The sequence below is a fragment of the Poecilia reticulata genome, chromosome 3, assembly GCF_904066995.2.
Source record: "Poecilia reticulata chromosome 3, P_reticulata-male-v2, whole genome shotgun sequence".
Classification (NCBI taxonomy): domain Eukaryota; kingdom Metazoa; phylum Chordata; class Actinopteri; order Cyprinodontiformes; family Poeciliidae; genus Poecilia; species Poecilia reticulata.
Window position 1 is genome coordinate 845,461 of NC_088832.1, and position 13,078 is coordinate 858,538.

The following is a 13,078-nucleotide window of genomic DNA, read 5'->3' on the forward strand; positions in this document are numbered from 1 at the left end:
CATGTCTTGGCTTCATAAAAAGAACACAATGTACTCTGATGCACTCATTTTAAACTCAGAAGTACATTGAGACAACAATCTCGTTTACTATAAACTATTTTAATTCAGCAGAAATATAGAAAACATGTGAAAATGGAGTTGCAAACTAAAAAAAGAGAAAATTAGTAAAGTAATAACCCTACTAAACACATCCTTGTTTAATTATTAAAACTACTATAAAATGACAGCTGAAATGGCTCCATGTCACTTTTTTAATAATCTGTCAACATGTCCATTTCTGAGTGAGTGAGCGTCAGCAGCACGCTGCGCTTGGGCATTACGTCCTTACACATTACATACTCACCAGGCGGAAGAAAAAGTAGTTCCCATTAACAACGTTTCATTTCGGCAAGATCTCAATAATTTAGTTACTTTCTAACTTGCTCTTGTTAATCTACATTATCTCAAATTACTAAAGTGTTGAAAGTATTGATCCTTGGATCTGACAATAGATTTTAAAGAATTAAGTTCTGGTATCGGAAGAATCGATATTTCAGTATCAATCCGCACATCACTAACGGCAACGCCAGAGATCATTTAACTGCCCTGATTAACCGTTAATTCAGTTGTAACAGCCTAACTAAGCTTTTATCTACTGTACTTTTATAAGATTTTCTTTTGGCAAATTCTCTAATCTCGGTTGGACATGAATGAAGATGGAGGACTTTTTTACGTGTATAGACCCTACAGCTGCTGTACTGAGAGGTAAGTTTAAAGTTGTCTGTCTTTCTAAGATAAGCTAACTGAAGCTAGTTAGCATGTCGTGATATGCCAATTTTCATCCGTGGTTAAAGAGCCGCTCTTGTGAATATGAGCTTTGAACAGTTATTAACCACAATAGCTGTGGCTTAAAAATATCGACACGAGTTCTTGGTAGCTTCCGTTTTTTAACATAGCTAAGGTGGCTTCTCATTCGTAGCTTATGATTCGGGAAATGGTTAAAGAGCAATTCCGCCTAGTATTTCACTAACTTTGAGGGTGTTTTATGTGCTGTAATTTAAAACTTAAATGCAATGAGACTAAAGCCTAGGTTAGATATTCCACACTGTTACCAGGATATTTTAAACACTATTTTTGATTTGTGAATTTAAGTAGTCCTAGTTTGATTTAATTAAAATAACTTTCTTGCCATCTTGAATTCATGTAATATTGTAATTGAGCACATGAACTAAATAAGACTTGTTTTATTTTTCAAGTAAACCAAACTGTTGCCATGGTGAAGCCTATGCCAGACACATCGTCAATCACGTATTGCACCATCTACAAGAAACTTTGGGAATTGCAAGTGACGGCATCCTTCACATTCTTGAGGTAAGAAATTTATGATACTGATTCATCATTACACTGATTAGACCCTAAAACGTGGTTTGTTTTGTGATTGTTTTTCTGTCTGTGCTCCAATTAGCAGATGACCCAACAACTTCAAACAAGACCACTTTTCAGCTCTGTGGTGATCGTGAAACTAACTTTCTACTGGCCATTGGAACCATGCTGCCTGCCCTGATCTTCTGAAAGGAGGACATCATAGCTACTACACCTTTCAGCATCCGTGTGTCTGGGGCCACTCCTCTCTGTGCTGCTGACAGACGTCTTGAGAACACCGTCCGTAACTGAGGCAAGACTTCCGCATATAAAAGGCTATGGCTTATTGGAAGAAGTTCATTGCGGGGAAGCTCCTATTGTTGACATCTAATCCCAAGATTTTTTTTGCTTTGGACAATTTGGTTTGCTTGACTCTTAGTGCAGCAGATGTGTCAGATCGTCATTGTTCTGTCATTTTACAGGATTGTTTCAGAATCAGATGCCCATCCAGACTTTAAATTCTGACCAGTAGTCATGTTTTATTGTGTTTATGTGAAACTTAAACGTAATAAAGATGTTAAAAGTAATTGAACTTATGTCTTCATTTCAGCAAGCCAATAACATATCTTGTTCCAGTATTCACAGGATCAATTTTTGGATTTTTGTCTTAGCATAAGAACCTTGAGTAAGGCTATGATAAAATATATATTTTAATCCTATGCAACAATAAAAATAAACTAGATTTAGGTATATCACTGCAAAAAGTCCCCTTTCAAAAACAAGAAAAAAAAGTACAAAAATAGGGTATAATTTTCTTAAAATAAGAAAAATTATCTGCCAACAGAAAAAGAAAATTTATTTTGTCAAGATTTTCTAAAACAAAAAAAATATCTAACCAAGATAAACCTACAAATATCTTAAAATTAGTGTATTTGTACTTAAAACAAGCCAATTTTACTAATACAAATAGAATATATGAGATTTATTTTCTTAATACATAGAACATTTTTCTTAAAATAAGAAAATTTTACGCTATTTTAAGAAATTCAGTGTCAAGTAACATTTTCTTTACTTGAGATAATTTTTCTTAAAATAAGATAATATATCTTACTCGTATAAGTAAAATTGGCTTGTTTTAAGTAAAATACACTAATTTTAAGATATTGTAGGTTTATCTTGGTAAGATATTTTTTCTTGTTTTAGAAAATCTTGACAAGATAAATTTTCTTGTTCTGTTGGCAGATAATTTTTCTTATTTTAAGAAAATTATACCCTATTTTTGTACTTTTTTTCTTGTTTTTGAAAGGGGACTTTTTGCAGTGCAGGAGGCGTCCAGGGAGGCCTCCTGGACGCCTCCCTGGACGCCTCACCAGGGAGGCGTCCAGGAGGCACCCTGACCAGATGCCCGAGCCTCAACTGGCTCCTCTCGACGTGGAGGAGCAGCGGCTCTACTCTGAGTCCCTCCCGGATGACCGTTATAATATTTCGTTATCTCAAATGAACACAGCTGATTACTACCAGCCGGTGGCGGTAGTGCAACAATTTCGTTGTTTGCCAACCACCAATAAACAACAAACACCAAAGAAGAAGAACAAGAACAAGTAGGTTGGCTAAGGAGGCTATTAAAAAAGAAGATATTGATATTGATATGCCAGTAAAGTTATCTAAATCTAAATTAATTAAGTTATCTAGATCTGAAGGCAAACATATAGTTTGGAGAGAAAGCAAGAAGATATGGAAAATTAGGTGGGAAAATGAAATAAAGGGAAGACATTTATATAGGATACAAAATACAGTCGATGTAGTAAGAATCAGAGGACTAAGCAGGAGGGAGGAGATAATTATAAATAGAATAAGAACCGGGCGCAGTTTTTAAAATGGAACTCTGTAGTTGGTGTGATACTTTAGAAACGATGGAACATGTTTATATTAGTTGTAGAAAATATGCAAATCAAAGAAGATTATTAAAAACGGAATTAGGTTTTAATAGGGAATTGAAATTTGAGAATGTGGTTGATCAGTTAAATAGTGTTGAGGGGAAAAAGAAGATTTTTCGTTTTTAAAAAAATACAGGTCTTGTGAGAAATTCTGTTCCCCTGAGAAAATCTGTTCCCCCTGTGTCGGGAGCGCGCATTGCAGCCAGAGAAGTGGATCCGGCGGATCTGACCATATTTACGGCGCTTCTGATCGATTTCTCGGTAAAACCACTCATATAATCATGTCACTTTTGTAACTTTCAGTTTAATCGGCAGCTATCAAAATAAAAATACATAAATACATAAACGTGGTCTTGTGTGGAGGTCTTTTTACGCTGTTTTGTGTTATTTTAAACGCGAAGTGAATCGATCTTTTCTCAGCTTTTGTCTCGTAAGCCTGACAAATAAAAGTCAGTCAACAAACACAGGTTTCCAACACGTTGTGTGCATTTATAATTTTTCATTTCTCATAAAGGAGGAGGAGGGAAGCTGGCCGATAGCAGGGCAAAAAAATAAAGACTTCCTGAAAAGATCAGAGTGTAAACTTTTTGGTAAATCCCGTTCTAATGTAAAATATGACATTACTGGATTAAGGAAATGTCTAGTATGGTATCACACATAATATTTTTTGAGAATTTGGAAACAGGTGCTTTTTATTTCACAAAGGCATTGGAGGAGAAGAGGAGAGGATGGATATTTCAGCTGCCTGAAATAATGTGTTCGCCCTCTATAAAATGGAAACAAATTAATTTACCTGCAAGTCTTTTGCTGTATTCATTCCTCTTATGATCAATAAGAAATCCTGCAAGTTTGAAAACATTTGCTCTTTTTTTTGACAAAGTCAGGATGGGGGAACAAAATATCTTAAGCGCCTGATAAAATCTGTTCCCCCTCTCTAAAATGGAAACAAATTAATTTAACTGAAAAGTCTTTTACTGTGTTCATTCCTCTTTATATCAACAATAATTCCTGTGATTTTCATAACATTTGCTCTTTTTTTGACAAAGTTAGGATGGGGGAACAAAATATCTTAAACGCCTGAGAAAATCTGTTCCCCCCCTTAAAATGGAAACAAATTAATTTAACTGAAAAGTCTTTTACTGTGTTCATTCCTCTTTATATCAACAATAATTCCTGTGATTTTCATAACATTTGCTCTTTTTTTGCCAAAGTTAGGATGGGGGAACAAAATATCTTAAGCGCCTGATAAAATCTGTTCCCCCCTTTAAAATGGAAACAAATTAATTTACCTGCCAAGTCTTTTACTGTGTTCATTCCTCTTTATATCAACAATAATTCCTGTGATTTTCATAACATTTGCTCTTTTTTTGACAAAGTTAGGATGGGGGAACAAAATATCTTAAACGCCTGATAAAATCTGTTCCCCCCCTTAAAATGGAAACAAATTAATTTAACTGAAAAGTCTTTTACTGTGTTCATTCCTCTTTATATCAACAATAATTCCTGTGATTTTCATAACATTTGCTCTTTTTTTGCCAAAGTTAGGATGGGGGAACAAAATATCTTAAGCGCCTGATAAAATCTGTTCCCCCTCTCTAAAATGGAAACACATTAATTTACCTGCCAAGTCTTTTACTGTGTTCATTCCCCTTATAATCAATAAGAAATCCTGTGATTTTCATAACATTTGCTCTTTAAAATAAAGTGTTAAAGCGGGGAACCGTTTATTTTAAATGTCTGTAATGATCCATTCTCCCCGTAACATTGGAATAAATAAATACATTCTATTAATTCTTTATTATTTTTCCATATAAAGTTTGAAGTCCAAAATGGTTTAAATAAATATGACTGTTTCACAATCTTTATTAAATGTATTTTATGTTTAAATATTTATCAACAAATTTAGTAAATTTTTTTTCTGATATTGCATCTAACAAAGTACATTACAATATAAAGACATACGGTGTTTTCTGGAAAGTCAAAAATCACGTGACACTATTCCTTCAATCAATTATGGAAATATCCATGTCCGCTCGGTGTTTGGCAGGTTGTTTATCACTTTTTGCTTTATGTTAAGCCAAATATTTCATTAATATAAGGTAGCTATGGAAAGATGGTTTAAATCACACAATGAAGTGCAAATATTTTAAAAACACAGTAAAAGACTTTGCAGGTAAATTAATTTGTTTCCATTTTATAGAGGGCGAACACATTATTTCAGGCAGCTGAAATATCCATCCTCTCCTCTTCTCCTCCAATGCCTTTGTGAAATAAAAAGCACCTGTTTCCAAATTCTCAAAAAATATTATGTGTGATACCATACTAGACATTTCCTTAATCCAGTAATGTCATATTTTACATTAGAACGGGATTTACCAAAAAGTTTACACTCTGATCTTTTCAGGAAGTCTTTATTTTTGTGCCCTGCTGTCAGCCAGCTTCCATCCTCCTCCTTTATGAGAAATGAAAAATTATAAATGCACACAACGTGTTGGAAACCTGTGTTTGTTGACTGACTTTTATTTGTCAGGCTTACGAGACAAAAGCTGAAAAAAAGATCGATTCACTTCGCGTTTAAAATAACACAAAACAGCGTAAAAAGACCTCCACACAAGACCACGTTTATGTATGTATGTATTTTTATTTTGATAGCTGCCGATTAAACTGAAAGTTACAAAAGTGACATGATTATATGAGTGGTTTTACCGAGAAATCGATCAGAAGCGCCGTAAATATGGTCAGATCCGCCGGATCCACTTCTCTGGCTGCAATGCGCGCTCCCGACACAGGGGGAACAGATTTTCTCAGGGGAACAGAATTTCTCACAAGACCGGGATCTTTTTGAGAATTTGAGGTATAGATATTAGGATCCAATAGATGGCAGTAGTACAGCAATAATGGATTCAAGCTGCTGTTAAAGAAGAAGAAGAAGAAGAAGAACAACAACAAGAAACCCATTAGTGAGGAAAAAGAGAAACTAAATGGACTTGATCAGATGTAGCTATGATACTATTTTTCTCTGAGCGGAAGGATGGATCTCCCGGAGAGTCCCGGGCCGTCTTCCATCAGAGAGCTGTCTCACTGCTACCGGGCTCTTCTCGGAGGAATTTGTCCAAAACTAAGCGGTGCTGAAGTTGCGAGGCTGCTCTTTTCTGGCGTTTGTGGACAGGTGCCGGGAAGGGACACGCATGAAGGCGCTGAAGCCGCGTGGGAGCTGATCGCCTTCAGTCTGACTCTGCTGAGGAAGATCTGCTGCGGGCTGTCCGCTCAGAGCCTGGATGGAGCTGTCCGGGGTCCCTGGAGGGACATCCTCAGCCTTCTGTTTGACCCCATGGACCTCATGTCTCAGCTTGTAAGTAACCTACTGGGTGAAACCACAGACAAACACGAGAAGACGTCATCATGAAGAACCCGCTTTGCTCCTCAGGTGCTCCACTTCCAATCTGAGGATCAGGTGATCTCACATCTGGCTGCAAAGTCTGCGTCTGTGTGTGTTCTCTACCTTATCAGCACATCAGTGAGTAGTTCAAAAAAAGGAAACGACTTTTCCATAATATTCTTTCCTTCAGGACTCCTGCAGTGCTGAGCTGATTCTTGTCAAATAATGAAACAGCCTATGTTCTGGTGGAACATTGTAACAGACTTCTGAATGTGGGTGCAGTTTCTCTTCCCCCTCGCTGTAAATGGGCCATTGTATAAGGGAGTAAATCTCTCCCAAAAAAACTCAGAAGTTTTGAGATTAATGTCAGAAATGTATTTTTTATTTTTTTTTTAGAAATTGCTGAAATTAAACTGAAAATTTCTGATTTTTTTTCTTTTTTACTTATTTTTCTAACAACGTCTCTATACTATCATACTCTTCTGCTGGTCTGGGGAGCATAATAATAAACTAACAAGTTCGTAATACAGGTTAAAAACTAAAACTACCATGTTGTCTGAACTCAAAGACCATTACACATTTTAATCTGTTAATTTTAAAGTCAAATATAGTTCAGATCATAAAAATCTTAAAACTGTGGGAAAAATGACACATTTTCATTTTGTGTACGCAGAGCGAGCCTTGAAACACAGAAAAAGAAATTAGAGCTGCATTCAGACTTAGGTTGTTCATTTGCTGGCCAGTTATTAAAGACCACCTGTTAAATTTGTGCATAAATCTTTTTTTTATTTTTATGGCTGTGACTCCCACAGAGACGTTCTGTCTCTCAATGTGGCCGGATTGCTGAGCTGCATTATCTCCCACAACTCTCCATCACAGCTTTTGATTTTCTTTTGGGATAAATAAAGTATATTTAATTTATATTGAATCGAGTTTAATGGTGTTTTGATTCCTCCACTTTGTATCCTGCTGCTGTTTCTTCTCCTGAACCTCCAGCCTGGTTTGTGATCCAGCTACACAAACAGTTAATACTGGTACATTCTGCTCAGTGATGATTTATTTATTTTTAAAATAAAAATCCCTATATATGACCTCTCCAGGGCGCAGTGAATCCTGTTTGGCAGAAGCAGTGTGTGCAGGTTTTCAGCAGCTCTCCTCCTGGTCCTGAACTTGACGCCTGCCTTTGGTCTCTCACCGAAGTCGTCAAAAAACTCCTCAAACAGTCGCATCAAGGTACTTCTGTTGGTTTCCGTACATCCTGCTTCAATCTTCTGAAGCAGGATGTACAGGATTACTCAGGATTACTTAGTTCCCTTGTGGGTATCTCAGAATGAGTCCTGCAGTATTTATTCTGTGCTGCACATTGCTCACCCCTCTGCCAACCACTGAGTCTCTCTGTTTTTGGGTCTAACGTTGCGTCTGTCTGTTCCTCCATCAGTGCTCCTTGCAGAGGTCGTGGCAGCGTTCGACTGCAGCCTGACTGCTTTATGTTCTAAGCTGCTTCCTGAAGAGAGGACACAGGTTGGCTTCGGCGGCTCCTGGAGAACGACGTTCTGCCTGCTGTTGGACCTGCTGGAGGTTCTGACTGCATCGAGTTTTGTTTGTGGAGCTGGGCTCAGTCTGAGAAGCCAGAGGATACCTGCAGTACAGTCTACAGCGCTCCTGATGACCGTCAGCTGCTGCTCTGACTACTTTGTGAAAAAGCGAATCCTGCTTCTGCTCAAGAGAGTTCTGCTTCAGAAGCTGGGAGAGGACTGGTCCCTGGAGGGAGTGGCTCTGTCCGTACAGGAGCACAGAGATTTGCATGCTGACCGCTGTGTGCTGGCTCAGTGCGTCTTACAGGCAGTGGCTGCTGACTGGCTGCAGACCCTGCAGGTGGAACGGGCCGTGTTCTTCGGAGGGCGAGAAAAGGAAGGCCAGAAACCGGACGGCTCCATGCTGAGGGCAGTCAGTCTGGTTCTTCTCAAGTCTGTAGAGCTTCACCTCCAGACAGCTGCTGCTGCAGGTCAGAGTTCAGCTTTGTGACTTCATGTTGTGGGTCTGGACAGTGGTGATCCAGCACTGCTGGATTACAGCTAAGTTCTGCATGGTTTTCGTATGTTCTCCAGGTGTATGCATGGATTCCCTTTGCTCTCTCGCCAAATACATACATGCTTGGTTAAAGCTGCAGTTTGTAACGTTTATAAACATGTTTTGTTTGTTTTTTACATATTTGATATAATTTTCACTGTCATGACACACATAATCAGTGAAAAGATTGATCTCTCTGTGCTCCTACTGCCATCTGCAGAAACAACCAATCAGAGCCTGGAGGAGGGTTTTAGCGGTGTCAGTCATCATCATGTACTTGCTGCTAATGGTGGAGAAACAACTTACTGTTCCAGAAAAACTGTTTCTCCGCCATTATTGGTGGCTGTGCTAACTAGCCTGAACACTGATGTCAGCAATACGTTTTAGCATAGCTGAGAGCAAGGGGATGGTGTGAGCAGCATGTACACAAGCAAGACTAAGACCCTCCTCCTCGCTCTGATTGGTTGTTTCTGACTGAGCAGTGTATTCCTGCAGACAGTAGGAACACCGGAAGGACACTGTAACTGTATCTCAGATACAGTTACGGTCCAACTGCAGATTTTTTGTGTTTTATTTGGTATAGACCTTTGAATAAAATGTTAGAATTGGAAGTTTAGACCTTTTTAAGAAAACCTTTAAATCAGTTTTGGTTAGGAAAAGTCTGATCTGTACTTCTCCAGATCTTGCTGAATTTCAGAGACTTAACAACTGGAGTCTAAAATCATGTGTACACTTTGGGAAGCATAATGATATTTCTGTGCTCCATGCAGGTGTGGACAGAACCTCAGACTCAAATCTACAGAGTCTGTGGTCCTGGTTGAGGAGGTTGGACGTCTCTCAGACTGAAGTCAGTCACTCTTGCAGTTGGATCAGCCTGCTGTTTGGAGAACAGGATGATGACCTAATGGAGGCAGCCAGTGCATCTCTGTCCATATTCCTCAGCTACAGGTAAAACAGATATTAGCTGAGTGTGTTATTTACTTGTTTAATTGCTTTCTGACTAAATGATGCAGAGTGAAGCCCAGATTTATTCACAGTCCTGGCCGAGTTAGATTTCAAACTATTTTCACCCAATTAAGAAGTTTGTTTCTGACAGGAAATGAGTTGGGCATCCCTCACACCTCAGAGAAACAATACATTTTTTATACCTATAAATGTAAAAGAGTAAATTATAGATTCAGTTTATTAAAAAAAAGGCTTTCAAAGATGATGTTTTTAACACTGGGCTACAAAAAAATAATTTTTTTTTTGGAAGTTGTCTGTTTTTACATCTGAATTAGGACTATTTAGAACCACTGAATCCAAAAATGCCATCCATTTTTCTCAGTCAGGTCAGGTTTTTATTCTAATTTAATTTAGAGAAATCTGATCTTCTGTCTAAATTGGTGACATTTTTGTGACATTATCAGTTCATTTCCGTTAATATTTCTCATCCAAAAAACGTTTTAGGAAAAGCAAAGTTTTCTAACAGAGTGTATTAATTAAATGTTGCAAACTGGGATTTCTGTAAATTGAATAATAAACACTGATAAGGGTAAGTACATGTAAACTGGCCTGATTGAGGAAAACCAATGTTATTTTTTGATTCTCCTCATCAAAATTACCCTAAAACATTTGAAAAACACAAGAGTATTTTTTTGGTTGTTAACCAGTGTAGTGAATGGAAAAATATATTGTTGTTACACTATTTAAACCCCTTCTAATAACTGTTGGCCAGCTTCTGCTGATCTGTCTTTGATGAGATCCAAGTCTTTTAGATTGGAAGGCCTCTGTACCGTCACCCTGATCTGTACCTGTCTGCAAATGACTTCCATACACTACCAGGGGTATGAATAATATTGGGCTTAGTTGCAATCCAAAAACGTTAAAGTTGCCCGTCTTTAACAGAAAAAGTGTAAAGAAAGTGCTGATTCCTTAGACGTGAGCGCTCCTTCAGGCAGGGAGGACTAACTCCCACCGGGACTCTTGTCTTCCAGACGGTGTTCAGGCTGGGACAGTTATTCAGTGCTGGAAGCAGCCTGTGCATCTGGATGCAACCCTCACTGCCACTTTGGGCTGCTGCTGCAGAGCCTCTCCTTTGACCACAGCATCCTCCTCGACTTCCTCATCTCCTCTGAAACCTGCTTCCTGGAATACTTTGTTCGCTACCTAAAGTACCTCAGAGAAGATTGGCAAGGCTTTGCTGCGACATGCAGCAAGCGTCTTGCTGACGCTCATGGGTCTGAGCCTGGAGGTTCTGTCCCACCACTGGAAGGCTCCAGTTCAGGCATTGGGCTTCGGATTGTAGAGTATGACAGTTCTGACGAGTCCAGTGAAGAAACCCCTGATGGACACAAACAGTCTCAAACCACAGCTGCACTGATGACTGACAGGAGCTCCAAGCTGAAAACCAAACCCAGTTTATCAGTGATACAAAGTGAGAAAGTGTGTCCAACTGCAGCAGCCGTGTTGGAGGAAGAAACATGCCATGTGTTGGACAGAGCCGCCTCCTGCCTGTCAGAACTCAGACAGGTGGTGACGAGGCTGCAGACTAAACAACTCTTCCCGTACAACCCTTCATCGCTCCTGAAGCTTCTTGCACATGTAGAGAGCTGTTATCAGAGGTCACCACTTTCATAAGCTGTTTGAATGAAAAATAAACTATTTTTAAAAACTTCACTGGGCTTCCAGAGTACAATATTTTAACTTGAGGTGTGTCACTTCTATGATTTTAGTTTGAGAGTCATGAGAAAGAAAGGAGCACCCTGTCACTGCAGGGTTACAACGATGGGTGCAGCAGTAACTTCCTACTATCAGTGTGAGAATGGAAAATGACTGATTTCATGTAAAGCCTCTGAATGTCCTCACAAAGCACTGCATAAGACTGAAGTAATTTCCTTACAGGCATGAGAACATTAAAAACAATCTGGTCTAAATTTAAGGCAGAAATACACATCAGCAGCTCATGTTTTACTGAACAAAAATAATGGCACATTTAGAAAAACACAGAACAAATAAGGCTTGTTTGGAAAGGTTGAACAGGGTAGCCCTTTCTCTGAAAGGAAGCTGGCAGCATGTCGATATGTTTCTACCTTTATCACAAGTTCTGGTTAGGGAATGAGATCATATGGGGTTCCATTTGTGTCAAAAATAAGTAGAAGTCATGTGTAGATGTTGTTGGTCTATGTCGTTTGGTAGATGTCTGGTTTATATTGCATGTAGATGATGAATATGTAGATGTTGCATATTTCTATGTTGCATATGAGTTTGCTGCATATGTAGTTCATGTCGTTGGTTCACGCTCTTGTGGTTTATGTCGTTGGTCCTTGTCGTTGCTATTGCCTGTTCTGTTTGCCATTAAAGTCTTGAAGTAGGTCATGTCTGATCAAAGTATTTATTACAAAAATGTGGGTCTTTCAATATCAGTGGTTTCAATAAAAGTGGTTTCAAAATTTTTAGATTTCTACCTCGTATTTTCTTTAGGCATTAGTTAGGGCAGCTAAGGAGGTCGAGGAGTCTATTCCGTTTTAAGTTTCTTTTTGAATCTGTGATATATCTTCATTTTTAAGAAGAGTTTTCACTGTCGGCATGTATTTGAAATTCTCTCTTTTATTTACTTCAGCGCAGCTCACAGTTTTTAAGAAATCCCTTTGTTTTCGGCGTACTTCTAAATCTGCTCCTTAGTCGCATCTTTTTGGGCCTTCTACTGCCTCTAGTGGCGTGGGGTGGTAACACAACTAATATAATTACATTAAATCCGATTACCACAACGTCTTTATTATTTACTGCCTGCCTTTGCTGGCTATGTCTTGAATGTTGCTGCTTGTGCTATCTTCCCTTGATTTGTCGGTTCTTGTCCTTGTCTGTCTGTCTAGTTTATTCATTACTTGTTAGAAACTGTGGAGTACTCACTATTTAACCCAGAAAATGAATTAGAACAAACTTAGAATCCACTCACTTTTTAGACCAATACTTTACGTTTTAGATTACTCTAGTTTATTAGTAATTTTAGAAATTTTGGAGTGCTCACTATTTTACCAATACTTTTAGAATTACTTTTTAGGTTATTATGCAGAGAGTCTCCTATTATTGTAACCCAAATTTAAAAAAAAATGAAATTAGAATCCAGAAAAAAAATTCTTCCAGATGAGGAACATTTAGTTTTTATTATTACTTAGAAACTGTGGGATACTCATTACGTTTACAAATTTAGAACATACTTAGAAAGTCCAAAGATTTACTTATAATTATCTAGTAATCCAGAAGAGGAATTAGAACGAACATAGAATCCAGAAAAAATTACTTCCAGAACAGGAACATTTACTTTTACAAATTTGAACATACTTAGAAAGTACAGAGGATATTTACTTAC

General features: G+C 38.2%; 1 protein-coding gene and 1 long non-coding RNA gene across 3 annotated transcripts; both read left to right on the plus strand.

Moving 5' to 3' along the window:
* On the plus strand, positions 1–1,928 carry LOC145551031 (uncharacterized). 2 transcript variants are annotated; one of them, XR_014086786.1, is made up of 3 exons: positions 1–744; positions 1,236–1,350; positions 1,445–1,928. It is a non-coding gene; the product is annotated as an uncharacterized LOC145551031 (long non-coding RNA). The 2 variants fall into 2 exon arrangements; XR_014086787.1 differs by having other exon boundaries at positions 1,448–1,928.
* A 4,239-nt stretch (positions 1,929–6,167) lies between these two features.
* lins1 (lines homolog 1) lies at positions 6,168–13,078 on the plus strand. Its single transcript, XM_008404947.3, has 6 exons — positions 6,168–6,630; positions 6,706–6,795; positions 7,758–7,890; positions 8,096–8,662; positions 9,498–9,675; positions 10,704–13,078. Exons 1-6 carry the CDS (start codon positions 6,310–6,312, stop codon positions 11,344–11,346), a joined length of 1,932 nt encoding a protein of 643 aa, XP_008403169.2. The 5' UTR covers positions 6,168–6,309; the 3' UTR covers positions 11,347–13,078.